Source organism: Rhinoderma darwinii, chromosome 8, assembly GCF_050947455.1.
Source record: "Rhinoderma darwinii isolate aRhiDar2 chromosome 8, aRhiDar2.hap1, whole genome shotgun sequence".
NCBI classification, from domain to species: Eukaryota; Metazoa; Chordata; class Amphibia; order Anura; family Rhinodermatidae; genus Rhinoderma; species Rhinoderma darwinii.
This window is the reverse complement of record NC_134694.1, coordinates 96,926,165-96,944,211: the sequence shown is the minus strand read 5'-3', so window position 1 is coordinate 96,944,211 and position 18,047 is coordinate 96,926,165. Positions and strand designations below refer to the sequence as shown.

The 18,047-nt window shown below is 45.7% G+C and overlaps 1 protein-coding gene across 5 annotated transcripts in view; it reads right to left on the bottom strand.

Moving 5' to 3' along the window:
• MBNL3 (muscleblind like splicing regulator 3) overlaps window positions 1–18,047 on the bottom strand; it is a 118,069-nt gene that overhangs the window by 52,913 nt on the left and 47,109 nt on the right. For 4 of the 5 annotated variants that reach the window (XM_075835957.1, XM_075835953.1, XM_075835958.1 and 1 more), the window contains one exon: window positions 15,312–16,260. In XM_075835957.1, coding sequence (XP_075692072.1) covers window positions 15,312–15,485 — 174 coding nt within the window. In that variant the 5' untranslated portion in view covers window positions 15,486–16,260. Of the gene's footprint in view, window positions 1–15,311; window positions 16,261–16,377; window positions 16,613–18,047 lie in introns of those variants that run through there. The other variant, XM_075835954.1, reaches the window with a different exon arrangement.

Genomic DNA, 18,047 nt, shown 5'->3' with positions numbered 1-18,047 from the left:
TTTTCAAATAAGCCGTGTGAACATATGCTCGTCTGAATGAGCCCTTAGGGTAATACCCATCTGTGTTATGTCTGTTGAAATAACTGACAGCACACGGACCCAAACGATTTCAATGGGGTTACTCACATGTGAGTTTTCACGCAGCGAGTATCCACTGCCTAAAACTCACTGCATGTCCTATAGTGATGCGTTTTTGCGCACCTTGTCGCCGATCGAAGTCTATGGATGCGTGAAAAGCAGGGACAGCACACGGACAACATCTGTGTGCAGTCAGTGTTTCACACATCAGTTGGTAAGGAAATGCAAAGAACAAAAAAAAAAAAAAAAAAAAAGAATTCCTTGCACGGATGTGAAACCGCACGCCACACAAAGCACACCGTGTGCCATATAGTGTGAGTGGCGTGTGGCATCAGACATGAAATGCACTAAATTCGCTGCATTTTTACGCATGTAAATAGGACACGCTCGTGTGAATGTAGCCTAAGGATCGGTGGGGGTTCAGGCCTAAGGATCGGTGGAGGTTCAGGCCTAAGGATCGGTGGAGGTTCAGGCAGACCTACCATGATAATTTACCATGGTGGAATAACCCCTTTAAATTAGTAGCTGTATTTCTAATACAAAGCACAATACTTTGTGTTTTTTATCTTTTATGAATTATGCAAAAAAAAAAAAAAAAAAGAATCTGTATTTACATGATACAACTCCCATCAGATTCAAGAAGTTACTTTGTATTAATGGCAATCTAAAAACAAAGCCAAACATAATCGACCGCCAACTATATTGACTTTTTAATGGAGGCACTTACAATACTGTGACAAATATAGATCTATAAAGCGGGGAGGGCACTACAAGTGCACAATGCAGTGCAATAGCAACATCTATTCTAAAATATTCTAAAGTGCTGAGAATAGATCATGAACATGCACCACAAAAATTTAAATCCATACATGTAGAATAAAAATGCAGCCACCATGTCTTGCAATTCGCGGTGAGGAAACTGTTCAACTTCACAATGTGTTAACACCATTTAGACGTGCACGGAGTTAACTTTAATAGATACCTGTGATAACCGTAGAACAGTACCATTTGTTTCAACTAAAACAAAAAAAACATACTACACCAGTAAGGCCTTCTTCACACGAACGTATTTCACTAAATAACTGACAGCACCAGGACCAATGCAATCCAATGAGGCTATTCACACATGAATGTTTTTTCACGAAGTCTGACTGTTGCGTGAAACTCAGCGCATGTCCTATTCTGGTCCGTTTTTGCGGATCACAGACTTGCCCATTGAAGTCTTTGAGTGCATTAAAAACACAGACAGCACACGGACGACATTCAGTTGCTAAAGAAATGCATAAAAAAAAAAAAGTTCAGCCTGGAAGTGCTCACATAGGAGAAACACGGAGGAGAAAAACGAATGACACTGACGCAACACGGAAAGTCATATGCATGAAAAACGTTTTTTTGTGGACGCAAATTGGACACGTGTGAATTGGCCTTAAAGCAAAGTCATAATAGGTGGTCATTCAGTCCTCCAGTCTTGTTTAAATGAAGCTCAACAATTGTATACTGAAAGATTGCCACTTTCTGATATACAGGTTACCATTTTCAAGATTTATGCTTGCTGTCAGTGACTGGAATCATTCTGGTTTATGTCCAGAAGCGGAAAACTCATTCTGATCTGGTCCTGCTCACACAGCTGAGAGTTTGTTAATATTCTATCCAGTCTAGGCAATCCTATTTGAGCTAAAAAAAAAGCCTGGTCTCCACATGGATACATTTTACCCATAAGGATTTGTTGCATGGCTGTTGTATTTGGCTCAGGGAGTATTGACTGCACTGATGCATTGGAACAAACTCTCAGCTGCAACAAGTAGTTCTGTACAGGTTTTTAGCCTCTGGATGTAAATAAGTATGTTTCATTATATGACAGTAAACAGATCTTGCAGATGGTGAGGGATTGAAAAACGAAAAGGCTTTCTAAAAAGTTGCAGAACTTTTAGACTTTAGAGCTTTTGTACCCTTACATGCTTAGTACTATTAGGGCACATTTAGATGTGGCAGAATTTTTCCACTGCAATAGTTGCTGCAGATTTGCTGCAATTGCGCAACTAATCTGCAGCAACATTTGCATATTTGACAGGTAATTCAGACGTTACGGATAGCACAGCGGACTTGCAAAGGCTGAAATCCACAGTGAAATTCCGCAGCTTCTACACCCAAAAAAAATGTGCATGCTGCGGAGTGAAAATTCTGCACCGCAGCCTAATTTCCGCACAGTCATTTTCCGTAATGTCTGAACTAAGTTACCTAAAAATGTATAGGAACGAATGTAAGAAACGGCTGCTGCAGAATTCCACTTCGGACTGTCCACAGCGGAAGTCAACAGCAATTCCGCCACGTCGGACCGTGCCCTAACGATGTTTTTCCAAAAACACCAACCGGTACGGAGATACAGCCACAATTAAACTGAATCAGATCCTTTTTTTTTTTTTTTTTAAAAGCCCTGGGGTTAACTGGATTAGATTCTGATTTTCCTTTATGTCTAGAATTTATTGGTAAACCCTTAAGTAAACACATCGGTCCTTTCATTGGAAATATTTGAGCTTGTGCAGAGCTCGAGTCTCAAGGACGGAACCTCTGCTCTTGTTTTGCAATCAATTCGCTGGCAGGACACCATGTTTGCTCATACAAGGGAATTCATCTCATATAAAAGGCATGGTGTACTATTGGTGGTTTAGGAAAAGGTGTTAGGTGGGCAAACTCTTCCGTGATTATATTTTTGGTAGGCGCGGTGGTAAAGAGGACCTGTCATCTCTCCTGACATATCTATTTTAGTCGTTTAAGACTCAGATTCCCCATAAAAATCACAATTCTGGAGCATCTTTTTAGAACTATGCGTTAAGATGTTCCTCAGTTGTTCCTCCTAGAAGTTTATGAATAAATTGACAAGGGGAATGGTTACACCCAGTTGTCAAAGGGGTGTATCCATACATGGTGAGCCCTGATTGGACAGTGTCAGACTATGTCTGACAGTTGTCAATTTTTTGTAAATTTGTAGGAAGAATAACAGAGGAGATCTCCTGTGCTATGACTAATCCACATCAACATAGACGGAGGCCTCAGATTAATAGCGATAGGAACGCAGAGGATATAAAAAAAAAAAAACTTGAGAAAGTCAAGAGGGAAATAACTAAAAATGGTTACAATGTGGTAATTGTGCTATATTTCATGCTTCTACTTGGTAAAACAGATCTTAGGGGGCAGGGCACAAGTACCAGTTTATAATAAAGAAGAGGCTGGACGCAGCCTGCAAGGCTTAGGAGGGAAGCCTCCATGACAGACCTAGTAGGGAAAGTGTTAACGGTGAGGGAGAGGTAGGGGGTGGAGGACGAGAGGAGGGAGGAGTTAGGGGGCCGTTACCAGGCTTCCCGCTGCTTTCGGCATTGAGCCGGAAGCAGCGGGAGGAGTAACACACAACAGTATAAGCTCCTCCGCTGTCCCACTCGGTCTATGTCGGAGGCCGACATACTTGCGCGGCTGCGAGCCGCAGCTGTGCACCACGGTCCCGGATGGTTGGAGGAGACCGTGGCGGCACTCACCGCGATCCCGGACGCCGAATCGTCGCCACGTCAGGCACGGCACCCGAGGTCTGTGGCTGAAGGGGACAGGCTCCCCTCCCCCGGCGCCCTTCCTAGCTGTAATATGGCAGCGGAGGGGGGGGGGGGCGGCGTCGCAGAGGGAGCCCTACAAAGGACGCTGCAGGCCAGGCAGCTGGGGGGGGCCGCCTCTTCCCAGGCCCTGCGTCCTGGCAGGAATCCCCGGCCGCGACGGGGTCCGGCGGCAATCAAGGAGTCGCAGGCCGGGCTCCCTGTCACCCCTCCCCCATCGGATGGAAGATTTGGAGGACAATCTACGGCCGCCCCGCCTGGTGATGCTCCGGCCAGGGGGCAGGCTTCATCGGGATCGTCTAGACGGACGCCTAGAGCTGCAGCGACGACTAGGCAACAGGTCCGGTCGGAAGTCTGGGTCCCAGCGGTCGGGCGGCAGGTTGCCGGCCCATCTGTCAGCGCGTCGTCGTCACCGTGTAGGGGATGTCGGTGGGATGGCCAGTCGTCTGCGAGAGAGGAGCTGGAGGAAGGTGAACTGGACGTTTATCGGCGAGGTCAGGATGGTCCGGCTGACGGGAACACAGTGCCTGTGCAGCCCGGTGAGTGCATAACTCCGTCTTGGCCATATCCTGCGATTTTTATGTCGGGTCTCGGCGGGGGGGCTGCTAGCGTAGCGTCGGCGGCCGGTAGCGGCGCGGGTCTAGCGGAATTAGTGGGTTGCTTGCGGGAGCTGGTCGGGCGTTTAGATAAGGCGGCGGCTCCAGTAGTTACGGAGGTGTCCCCGGCGGTAGTTTGGGAAGGCCCCCGGGAAGGGGGATCGTTACAGGCGCGGCAAGGGATGGCGGCGAAAGAGGCGGTCGCGGTGTCAGTACAGACAGAGGCACAAAAGGAAGGCGATAGGGTGCGTATTGATGATCGTGCTCGTGGGGAGGTGTATGTTTGCTTCGAGGGTCCGTTGGGGGCGCATTTAAAGCAGGAGGTGCGTGAGCGAATATGGAAGGACGAATACGTCGAGATTTTTTCTCTCCTGCCGCTTGCTAAATTCAATTTGGATAAGAGCAAGCGGGACGAGAGTAAGAAGGATGAGGAGGAACGTCGGCGGTATAGTCTTATCCCGCAGACGTTTGTCAATTGGTCGCAGGCATTTGCCATATTAGCCAGTGTGATAGGGGAAAAGGCGCCGGAAAATTGTTCGGCGTTGTTTTGCTATTTTGATGCCATTGGGGAGGCTCATAGGGTGTACGGGGGGCAGGCGTGGCTAAGATACGACGAGCAATTCCGTCAGCGAAAAGCGGTTCGGCCGGCGATTCGGTGGGACCAGAAGGATATTGCTCTATGGTTAAGGGTTACGGCTCCGATTAGGCAGTCCTTTCCCGGGAGCGGCGGCCAGGGAGTCGGGGCAAAGCTGGGATTCTGCTGGCAATTCAACGATCGGGGCCACGTGCAAGTTCAAGCACGTTTGTTCAGAGTGTAACGGTGCATCCCACGGGTCTGCAAAATGTATGCGAAAGAAGAGGTCAGGGAACCAGTCCTCCTCGGTTAGTCAAGGGGTCGTCACCGGTGAGGGTGGAAAGGATCGTCCCTTATCTAAATGAGTATCCGGATAGGGCGGCGGCCAAGTTACTTTACGAAGGGTTTTCTGTTGGTTTTATTATTCCTCCGCCTCCTTATGAGGTCCCGGTTACGCGGAGGAACCTTAAGTCGGCCTATTTGCATGCTCAGGTCGTGTCGGAAAAATTGTTTAAAGAAGTTTCGTTGGGCCGTATGGCGGGGCTTTTTGTTGATCCGCCAACAAAAGATTTAGTGGTGTCCCCGTTGGGTATTGTTCCAAAGCGCGAGCCTCGGAAATTTAGTTTGATTCAGCATTTATCGTTTCCCAGGGGTTCGTCGGTGAATGACGGTATTGATCACGAGTTGTGCTCCGTAGTGTATACCTCATTCGATAAGGCGGTGGGGTTAGTTCGGGCTTCGGGTCCCGGTGCGCTGTTAGCAAAAACCGACATCGAGGCGGCTTTCAGGTTGTTGCCAGTTCATCCAAAGAGCCAACGGCTGTTGGGTTGTTTTTGGAAGGGGGCCTTTTACGTGGATAGGTGCCTTCCGATGGGATGTTCCCTTTCTTGCGCATACTTCGAGGCGTTTAGTAGTTTCGTTGAGTGGGTGACGAAGGGAGTAGCTGGGGTCGACTCGTTGATACATTACTTGGACGATTTCTTGTGCGTCGGCCCGGGGGGGTTCGCCGGTTTGCGGTAATTTGCTTCATGCACTGCAGAAGGTGGCGGGGGATTTTGGGATCCCTTTGGCGCCAGAAAAGACTGAGGGCCCGGTATCGACTATTTGCTTTTTGGGTATCTAAATTGACTCGGTGGCAATGGAGTGTCGTCTTCCTGCGGATAAGTTGGGGGCTTTGATTCAGGAGGTACGCCGGGCTTGTAGGTTAAAGAAAATTACGCTGCGTGAGCTTCAGTCGTTGCTGGGGAAGTTGAATTTCGCTTGCCGGATTATGCCAATGGGGAGGGTATTTGGTAGACGTTTAGCGGCGGCAACGGCGGGGGTGCGCGCGCCACATCATTTTGTGAGGCTCAAGGAGGAGCATCGAGCTGACCTGCAGGTATGGGATGACTTCTTGGGCCAGTATAACGGTCGCTCGCTATGGATGGCTCCGGCACAGGATACGAGTGATTTAAATATTTTTACGGATGCGGCTGGGGCGGGCGGTTTTGGAGCGTACGGGGGAGGTCCGTGGTGTGCAGGTCAATGGCCGGCTAGCTGGGTGTCCAGTGGACTCACGCGGAATCTGGCCCTGCTCGAGCTGTTCCCCATCGTGGTTGCGGCGACCATTTGGGGGGACAGGCTCAGGGATAAGGTTCGTTTCTACTGCGACATGGGGGTGGTGCTGGCCATTAATAACATCACGGCATCATCTCCGCCGGTAGTTCAGTTGTTGCGACATTTAGTGTTGGTGTGCTGGTCATTGAACGCGTGGGTGGTGGCGGTTCATGTGCCGGGGGTACGGAATTGTATCGCTGATGCTCTCTCTCGCTCGCAGTGGGATCGGTTTCGGCAATTGGCACCGGGAGCGGACCGTCTCGGTTTGGCTTGTCCGGAACATCTCTGGGATCTGGTCTTGGTCCCGTAGAACGATTGGTGGAGAGGTCCTTGGCGCGCACAACGTGGAGTGCTTATTCTGCTTGTTGGAGGCAGTGGGAGGAGTGGGTAAGAGAGTTGGGTGACGTCAACACGGATAGAGACAGGTTGGTGGCACTTTTGTACTGGTTAGGGGACGCCTGGGAGGCGGGGTTTTCAGTGGCAAAGGTTAATCGTTTCATGTCTGCGGTAGCGTTTGGTTTTAAGTTGCGGGGCTTTCGGGGATATATCCAAGGAATTTTTAGTGGGACAGGCTTTGAAGGGTCTGCGCCGAGGTAGGGTCGAGGCGGATTGTAGAAGGCCGGTGTCGTTTTCTCTGCTTAGCTTTTTGGGCGGATCATTAGCATCAGTCTGTCGTTCTTCGGCCGAGATGGAGTTGTTTCGGTTCGCTTTTTCTTTGGCGTTCTTTGGGGCATTTAGAATTGCCGAACTGGTGTCGCCTAGTACCAAGCGGGCAGGGGGGTTGAGACTGGGGGAGGTGAGCCTATATGCGGACCGGCTCGAGGTATGGTTGCTGAGGTCAAAAACTGACCAATTAGGAAAGGGTAAGCTGATAGTTTTGTTCGCCCTCCCGGGTTCGGCTATGTGCCCGGTCGCTTGCATGCGGGGTTTTGAGACACGAGGGGGGTCTCCAGAGTTGCCATTGCTATGTCACGAGGATGGGTCATTTTTGTCCAGATTTCAATTTTGAGCTGTATTTAAAAAATGTTTGGCGGCGGTCGGTGTCGCGGCGGGCCCGTATTAATCTCATTCCTTCAGGATTGGCGCAGCAACAGAAGCAGGGCGCTGGGGGTTGGATGATGAAGGGGTGCGGCGCATCTGTCGTTGGGAGTCCAACAGATTTAGGTCTTATGTCCGCCCCCATCTGTTATGAGTCATGTTGTTGGCAATTTAAAAAAATGTTTGTGTGTTGGTATCTAACTTTCTTTTCCGTTTCAGATCCGCCTCCGTGTCTGGTGTGGTTGTTGGGCCACTCTTACGTGCATTGGGGGGCTCTGAGGGCGGACGTCCGCCCGGACGGTCGCCAGTTGCGCATTCCGCGGCAGGATGCTGTTTTGCATTTGCTGGGATTTAGAGGTATGTCATGGAGCAGGGTGTTAGCAGAATTCCAGACATATTCCCGGCTGGATAGGGTTCCAGAGGTCTTGGTTTTGCACGTGGGTGGGAATGATTTGGGGGTCCGCCCCTTTCGTGAGTTGGTGTGGGATATCAAACATGATATGTTGTGTTTGTGGGTTTCTTATCCCAGGTTGGTAATAGTGTGGTCGGACATCGTCCCAAGGAAACATTGGCGACTGGCTAGGTCAGTGGAAAGAGTCAATAAGGCTCGCATTAAAGTCAACCGGGATTTGGAGTCAGGATTGGGGAACTACTGGAGGAGTGATGGGGTTCATTTGACCGAGGTTGGGATCGATCTGTGGAGCCTGGCAATAGCAGAGGGAATTGAAAGGGCGGTGGTGGTGTGGCGGAACTCACAGGCTTAAGGTGGTCAAGGCCTGTTTCGCTGTGGCGGGGGGAGTCCTTGAGGTCAGTGAGTACAAAATGGTGGGGGGGGGGGGGGGGGAAGTCGCATCGGGGGTATGCGTCCCCCAAAAAAGGTAAAAGGTTGAAGACTTCATCGGGTGTTATCCCTTTGAAGAGGTCTTCTGGTGGTTGGAGTCATCTGCAGAGGTGAGCGGTGCCTCCGAGCTGGTTTACGGCTGGAGGTAATTGGTTGGTGGTGGTTGCAGATGGCTAACTCGGGTGTTTAAAAAGTAATATCAAAAATGGCTTCAAGGACTTCCCCTGCTCGGATTAATGTTAACGTTAAAATTGTTATTTATGATTCTGACCCATGTTGGGTCATGTGGATTATTAGAAGGAATTCTCTGGTTGGATTCCTAATTAGTTATCCGAATGTTTCGGATTTAAATGGTATTTTATAAACTGAAATTAATAAACGGCTGCTGTGGCCATTTCACATCCAACCTCGGTGTCACGTGTTTTTTCTGAATGGTGGGGGTGGAGGGATAGGAAGGGATAAGTGAAGGTTCACTAACACACGACTCTACTTAGGCAGGTCATGATAATTAACACTTCGTTCATCATCCGGGTTTCAACTACTCGCACAGAACTTCGTTCTTGAAGGACGCGGTCTAGAGACCTGCAGAGTTACAGACCTATAGAACCGTACTTATTGTATGTATAATGTAATATTAGGCAGACCACCTAGCCACCAACATGTGGCCCAGCCAATAAAGGTCACCACAATCTCACAGCCTTCACTCAACCTACTGTGTCTGTATGTACCCGGGTTGGGCAGAAATGCGTTAAGCCACATGTACATGATGCGTATTAGGTGTGGATTTGTTGCATGGATTTTCCTGTGGCAAATCCGCAGTGTAATACAGTACCAGCAAAGTAAATAAGATTTCAAGTAATCTTCTCTACACGTTGCAGATTTTTTTTTCCTGTGGAATTACCGGTGATTTTGATGTGGATTTTATGCATCAAATTACGCAAATTGTAAACTGTTGGTAAGTCAAGACTTTAGAGGACAACGAATTGCCTTCTTTAAAGATTACTACCTGTCCCACTTTTCAGTTATGAGAAATACAAAAAAAATGTTTTCACATGATCAATGATTGTTTGGGATGCCAACGTGTAGGGTAGCACTATAGGTGGACACAGGACATATAACATGGCAAGAGAGAGAAAGAGGCAACGGGCCCAATGACTCCACCACTTAGAGGCCTCTACAACCGCCTTCCAACCATGTATAGCCTGTTTGATATATCTGACCTGGTGGTTTGTCACTAATTTCATGGTGCATGCTGTGGTATCATTTAAGCACTGTATTTTGGGACTGTATTGCACTGGTATATATCAATCAAATTACAGTTTTTCACTTTCTGAAAAAATGGATCGGAGCCCCACACAACTTTACCTTCACAGCCGCCCCTGTGCTGCCCTATTACACCTTTTTCTCGCTAAAATAATGTGGACAAGTCACTGCCTCAAACAATGCAGCACAATCCACTCCAGTTTATGTGATCATTCCCATAGTCTGATGGGCTATAGGCTGGTCTATCACAAAACTCAGGACGTGTTTTCCACCCCAGAAGTACCACACGTCATGGTGGCTTCACCACTAGGACAATCCTGCTTATTCACAGCACCTCTTCCAGCTGTAATGGACAGCTCCGCCACCAAGGTCATTTTACTTAGACTAAGCGAGCCAGTCATTCACATGCTCATCCCAAGCCCATCCCAACAGTGCCAGGACAGTAGGGCACACCACATCACAGCATTACTTTTGACATATAGACTGGGAAAAACCCCTGAAGTATTCATTATAAGTAGGATGTCCTGACAGTGGAATCAATCACTATACACTACAGTGGTATCCGTTAAACAGATAAGTCATGAACTGTGGTCATGAGAGTTCATAAAGTATCCTTTAAACGGATACTATTCTAGTCAATGGGTGACAGATGCCACTATTAGGCATCAGTTTATTATAGTCCATGGGTGATGGATATGTTAAAGTCTGTTTAACAAATACATCATGAAAAGCTACTAAAAAGCCCATGGGGTATCTGTTAAACGTATGCCATACATCAACCCAGAGTCTACCATAATAAAAAAAATTAAAAAAAGTATACTGAGCGGTGTGCATTTTTGCGGGATGGAATAGCGTAGTCTACTAGGCTACTCCATACTTGGAAAGAAAATGAAAAGGTATACTGCTGTACATCAGTCCAACAGAGGCCAAATGGAAAGGCTTTTGGCCTCCGTTGTATCCATTTAGCTTCCAGGAAGCTTTTCCGATGTACGATCTAGTAGTGAATGTACGTGTTGTGAAGGAGCCTAAAGAAGCAATGCTGCCTCAATGATGCAACCCGCCGGGAGTCCAGGCAAATCTCAGATTTGGATATAGTATTTTACTCACCTTATACTATATTTATTTCAATTTAATCCCAAAGCCTTGATGAGAAGGGGGAAAAAAAAAAAAAAATGATGTCCTGTCCTAAACACAACCCTACAAATTTATGAACATACCGATCGTGTGGAGAGATGGAAAATGTCTCAATAAACCATTATGAGCCTTTACATCCTTCCTACCCTTTTAAGCGAGTTAAAATTTTGTGGGACAACAAGTGTAAGCCTGACCTGACAAATTCAAGCAACCGAAAATTCTCCTACATTTGCAGAAGATCCAGTCAAGCAGGTCGGCTAGCCTCCAAGTGTAACAGCATGACAGAACCTGCACAGAAACTGTGGCTATAGATGCCAGACTCGTTTAGAGATTTTCCTAGAATCAAATTATCACATCCACAGGATAGGTAATAATTTTCTGATCGCTGGGGCGCACCCCTGGGACTCCCAGTGAAGAGGCGCTTGAATAAAGCAGTGGTCGCGCATGTGTCTGGTGCACCATTCAATGTCTGAGAATGATGGAAACAGCCGAGCGCTGTACTCGGCTGTTTGTCATTCCCATAAACATTAAATGGAGCGGGAGCACACTAGCTTAACCACAGCTCCATTCAATGTCCTCCTTACTGAAGTCAAGCAGTGGAGACAAACAGTTGCTTCGGGACCCCAGTTTTCGCGATCGGTCGGGACCCCCAGCGATCAGAAAGTTATCACCTGTCCTGTGGATAGGTGATTTATTATTTTGGGAAAAACCCTTCAACCTTCTACAGTGAAGGAAATAAGTATTTGATCCCTTGCTGATTTTGTAAGCTTGCCCACTGTCAAAGACATGAATAGTCTAGAATTTTTAGGCTAGGTTAATTTTACCAGTGAGAGATAGATTATATTTTAAAAAAACCTGAAACTCACATTGTCAAAATTATATATATTTATTTGCATTGTGCACAGAGAAATAAGTATTTGATCCCCTACCAAGCTTTAAGAGTTCAGCCTCCTCCAGACCAGTTACACGCTCCAAATCAACTTGGTGCCTGCATTAAAGACAGCTGTCTTACATGGTCACCTGTATAAAAGACTCCTGTCCACAGACTCAATTAATCAGTCTGACTCTAACCTCTACAACATGGGCAAGACCAAAGAGCTTTCTAAGGATGTCAGGGACAAGATCATAGACCTGCACAAGGTTGGAATGGGCTACAAAACCATAAGTAAGACACTGGGTGAGAAGGAGACAACTATTGGTGCAATAGTAAGAAAATGGAAGACATACAAAATGACTGTCAATCGACATCGATCTGGGGCTCCATGCAAAATCTCACCTCGTGGGGTATCCTTGTTCCTGAGGTAGGTGAGAGCTCAGCCGAAAACTACAGGGGGGAACTTGTTAATGATCTCAAGGCAACTGGGACCACAGTCACCAAGAAAACCACTGGTAACACATTACACCGTAATGGATTAAAACCCTGCAGTGCCCACAAGGTCCCCCTGCTCAAGAAGGCAAATGTTCAGGCCCGTCTGAAGTTTGCAAATGAACATCTGGATGATTCTGAGAGTGATTGGGAGAAGGTGCTGTGGTCAGATGAGACTAAAATTGAGCTCTTTGGCATTTACTCAACTCGCCGTTTTTGGAGGGAGAAAAATGCTGCCTATGACCCACAGAACACCGTCCCCACTGTCACGCATGGAGGTGGAAACATTATGTTAAGGGGGTGTTTCTCTGCTAAGGGCACAGGACTACTTCACCGCATCAATGGGAGAATGGATGGAGCCATGTACCGTCAAATCCTGAGTGACAACCTCCTTCCCTCCACCAGGACATTAAAAATGGTTCATGGCTGGGTCTTCCAGCATGACAATGACCCGAAACATACAACCAAGGCAACAAAGGAGTGGCTCAAAAAGAAGCACATTAAGGTCATGGCGTGGCCTAGCCAGTCTCCAGACCTTAATCCCATCGAAACCTTATAGGAGGGAGCTGAAGATCCGTGTTGCCAAGCGACAGCCTCGAAATCTTAATGATTTACAGATGATCTGCAAAGAGGAGTGGGCCAAAAGTCCATCTAACATGTGTGCAAACCTCATCATCAACTACAAAAAACGTCTGACTGCTGTGCTTGCCAATAAGGGTTTTGCCACCAAGTATTAATTCTGGTTTGCCAAAGGGATCAAATACTTATTTCTCTGTGCACAATGCAAATAAATATATATAATTTTGACAATGATTTTCTTTTTTTTTTTTAGATAATCTATCTCTCACTGGTAAAATTAACCTAGCCTAAAAATTCTAGACTGTTCATGTCTTTGACAGTGGGCAAACTTACAAAATCAGCAAGGGATCAAATACTTATTTCCTTCACTGTATATGGCTGTCTAGAAGAGAGGTTTTCCTATATTGTAGTCTATAAATCACATCAACTTTTTAAACCTAAAAACTCAATTCAGAACACCCTAATAGGGTATTTGTGTCTCCATCAATTAGCCAGGGTGAAGATTGGCTACAAAATCACTCTGGATGACCCAGCATGCCCAAGCATCACACAGATGATTTTCCATGCGGGAGTGTTACAATGCAGCCACACAGATTACAGCTGATCTGAGGGTCCCAACAGCAGGACTCCCCTCTCAGCATATTTTAAGCAAAAACAAATAACAGAACCTAAACAGAAGAAATATATAAAGGGAGGCCTTATAGGGTCTCCTCTTTTGTATTCAGTTTTGGTTTTGTCTTAACCTTTTGCCGACATTTGATGTAGGGTTTCATCATAGCCGGGAAGGGGAAGTAAGGAGCGGGCATGCAGGTGGAATTTAAAAATGTTCTGTACTTTGGGGAAACTAATGTGTACATGCTGTATTGTTTGTTTTTATTCAAAGTTACAGTACATGTAGAGCTCTTTAGCTCTGTTCACATCTACTTTGTGGTTTCCATATAGAATAAAAACCATGACGCAGTGCCGGATCGGTCATCAGAGTCCCTATGGCTCCATAGCAGAGCTGTAGGCACTTATCGTGCCCTGGTATGGCACCATATTCTGGAGATATAAAAAAAGCGTACTTTTAAAAAAGGAAGAGATCCTCCAGAAGAATAGCACAAAATAAAACGCCATCATAAAATATACTACCATATATAAATTCTCTGATATCTCTGCGCAATATTCTGCAGAAATAATTGATGGACCATTACAATTTCTGGACTATTGGATGACATATTAAAGAATTTGTTTAAAGGAATACTCTAGGCAAAGCGGATACACTGTGTAATGCCTAGAGTAGGGTTAGAGGGGGCGGAGCATGACTGGTTCAAACACCAAAGACAGAATCCCTTTGTCATGCTCTGCCCCCTAAGACTTGGCACTAAGCATAATACAATGTATCAGTTTAGCCTGAAGGGTTTCTTTAAATGTAGCAGCCATTTTATGGTTGGACACAATTACAGTCAAATTCCTTTAATCCGACATCCAATGATCCAGAAAGTCAGAGAATCTGACACTTGTCAATTCCTAATACAAGTTTAAAAGTAGCATATTTTGACTCCAGGTTCTCTTTTTGTTTTTAACCAACAATTCAGTATATTTGATAATCCGGTACCCATCAGGCTCCATTGACTAAAAGGAATCATATATTCGGCAAGGACGTGGTGTCTGAGGTACAGTTAGCTCCGCCCACACCTGCAAGAACCCTGTGAGGAAGGAGATGTGAGTGCTCAGTCTGTCTGTTTGTGCCTCTATTTGTCGGTGTCTGTGTATAAGTTCCAGTATGTGTGTCTAAGTGACTATATATGTATCTGTATATAGTTCTATGTGTGCATCTACTATATCATCCGTACTCAGAATTATCACTGTGTGTTATCTGTGGTGTTAGGACCTATTCACACGACAGGGATTCCCGTCAGTCACATGGCCGCAGTAGGAACAATAGACTGCAAATGGGGCTATTCACACGGCCAATCTTTTGACGACCCGGTAAACCTGGACGTCCAAAAAATGGAACATGCCCTATTTTAGGCCATTCTCCCGGCCGCACGGGTCCCATACAAGTCTATGGGGCCGTGTAAAGTACGTCTGTCACTCTGATGTGATCGATCGCTCTCTTCTCCTTACAGTGCGAAGTGGAGGAGGAGGGTATTTTGTTGCTCCCTGTAGGAGCAGAATCACCGGCAACAGCTGAAGTCCCTAACTTCAGTGAAGTCCCTAACTTCAGTGAAGTCCCTAACTTCAGTGAAGTCCCTAACTTCAGTGAAGTCCGGGACTTCTGAAGCGGAATCTCCAGCGCTGTGGGCGGTTATTACCGATCCAGGAGAAGTGATCAGTTATCACTGTTTTATCTGTGGCGTTACATAGGACTGCAGGTAACATCTCCTACATTATACCTTTACCCTAGGTGAATAATCTATTATTCAGCAAACGCTTCCACGTTGTTTAGGTTTAAAATTTTGGAAATTAGGTTTAAAAATACAAATATTTTTTTATAATATTTTTACAAATACTTATTACCATTCCCTTTGCTAGCAAACCTGTGTAACGGGTTTTCTACACTATTTATACTATAATTTGTTGTAAGTGTAAACTGTGCTCCCTTGCAAAAGGGCGATTATCTGGATTACGGAGACTCAAATAAAGAGAATCAAAGTTCTCTTACCTTTAATGAATCAAAGCAGGCAATAACTCTCCCGTTTTCCACGTGGCAACTCCGTGACGGATGTGCAAACTTGCACTCGGCATCAGACCTTGAACAAGTGCCTCTCTGGAATTCACGACATACTTCCAGCGTCAGCCATTTTGTGTCACGCACCAAGGAGACGTTGACGGCCATAGTAAAGTCAGGTTGCAGAGGCCTAAGCAAATACTTCCGTTGTTCTACAATCGTTTTCTTCTTATTACAAGGGGATGGGGGAAAGTGGAATTCAAGTTTAAACGAATAAAAGAACTATTTTATCACTTTGGTAAAAAAAAAAAAAAAAAAAAAAAATTGTCAGCACTTAAGGTTTCTTTTTTTTTTTTTTTTCAAGTCAATTTGTATCCGTTTTAGAGACACGAATAAAACATAAAAATCAAACCCTAAAATAGAAGTTTTAGCAGATAAATTGAAAATAAAAATAAATCTAACTAGAGGCCAGCTCTTTCAAAGTGCAAATTTCAAAGTCTTAACGTGTCGGCTTTATGCCACTTCTGGACTTGCAGGGGGAGGGGGGTAAGTAGCCTATGCAAACTGCGAAAACAATTCTGTGCTCTCAGCTTCTTGGCGATAGTTATGGTTGTGAAAACGCTTCAGCGATTGGTGAAATTTCAGTTTTTCTTATAGTCTGATAACTTTTTTTTCTTTGTTCTGATGATTAAAATGATGGTCAAGATGGGCACGGGTGTGACAAGTAATGATAATCCTTTCTTTTGACTGCTGAAATTTGAAGAAGATTAGTTGCCGTATAGGTTTGGCCTGCAAGCAACGGCAAATAAAATAAAAAAAATGAAAAAAAAACAAAAACACAAAAAAGGAAAAAAGACAAAAAAAACACAAAAGCAGAGAGAGGCAGCACTAGACAGAAGTCCAAGCAGCGTTAGCTTCGGAAAAAAAGGCACGTTTCAGCGACCTGTAAAAGAGAAAGACAAAATTCAGAAAAATGGCAGGAGCTCACAGTTTTATCGCATGTATATCATATAAAACACTCGCAAAGTCTTAGCTTTAGGAAAACCTCCAAGATACTGACACTACGGCAAAGTGCAGTCAGCCATTGTAGACTGAAACAGGGAATTTCCTACCCAAATCTGCGCATGGTGGAGAAAAGAAGGAACCAATGACAGTGTCTGTAGCTCAGGGGTCTGGGCTGCCGCCCAATAGCTACGTTCAGTTCATAGTAATCTATTTGGCAGGAGAGTCTTTTTCTCAGAACGCCTGGTGTCCGACATGTGCTATGGTTGTTTTCTACAGAATCATTTAAATAAATGACTGCCACCAAGAAGCGATATTCTGCTATACATGGTAGACGGGCAAAGGCTATGACAATACACAAGTGTTGCCTGAGCAAAGTCTAAATTTCGGCTGGTGGCTCAATGCCACAGGATGGGGGGGGGGGGGAAGACCAGACGTGGGAACGGCAGCACTGGACAGACATTAACCCTGTTTAATCCAGTAGAGGAATTTTATAGAACGCTCAATTTTACTATTGGACAATAGAAAATAATTGCAAATACAGAAGGGGTACCACACTTACAGGGGGTCCTGCCGTCAGGCATTTCCTCTTAGCCAGACCAAAGCTGTAAGCCAAAGTGATCATGTTCTTACATGCAAAAGACTGATAATTAACAATCTTTATATGTCGTTTTTCTGCTGTTATTTGGCCATAACCCAACATATTTTTCCCTCCCTAAAGCATCGGACATTCATTTTTATCTATTTATGGTTCTAAATACTATTGGCCAAGGGAACAGTCACACAACCGAACAGTTATGTGTTTGACGGCTGGTTTAAAGGGGTTGCACAGAATTTTGAAAAAAACCTGGCTGCTCTTTCACAAACACACCTGTTTATGGTCTGTGTCTGACATTACAGTTTAGTGCCATTGAAGTGAATAGAATGGAGCTGCAATACCAGACACAACCTGTGGACAGTTGTGGCGCTGTTTGCAGCCATGAGGTTCTTATGTAAAACCCATTTGAAGCTGGCAATAAATGTGAGATTTAGAGGCGTCTTATTAAAAGATGCTCATCCCTGACTAAACATTGTTCTAGAGCAGTTTAGGACATGAAAGCCGAGATCATTTTATTAATAAGGATACAGGTGTTTAAACTCACCATTTTCAAGATCTCTGCATGTCAGTGAATAGGAACTTTCTTGTTTACATCTAAAGATTAAAAATCCATCCTAAGGCATCATTTACACGAGCGTAATACGCGCGTGCTTTTCACACATGTCGTACGCACTTACATTAGGCTATGGGGCAGTGCAGACAGTCCGTGAATTTTGCGCAGCGCGAGTGCGTTGCGCAAAACTCACGACATGTCCTTTCTTTGTGCGCTGTTCGCGTATCACGCACCCATTGGGTGCGTGAAAACCACGCAGGTTGCACGGAAGCACTTCTGTGCGAACTGCGTGGTTCGCGCAACAGCTGTCAAACTGAATGTAAACAGAAAAGCACCACGTGCTTTTCTGTTTACAAACATCCAAACTGAGTGTCATAATGATGGCGGCTGCGCGAAAATCACGCAGCCGCGCATCATACACTGATGACACACGCAGCTGTTAAGTGTCTTTTGCGCACGCAAAACGCAGCGTTTTTAGCGTGCGCAAAACGCACACGCTCTTGTAAAATCAGGCCTAAGTGTTCAAGTGGCAGAGATGCACGTCCGTAGCTGTAATCACGGTCCGTGATTATGGGCA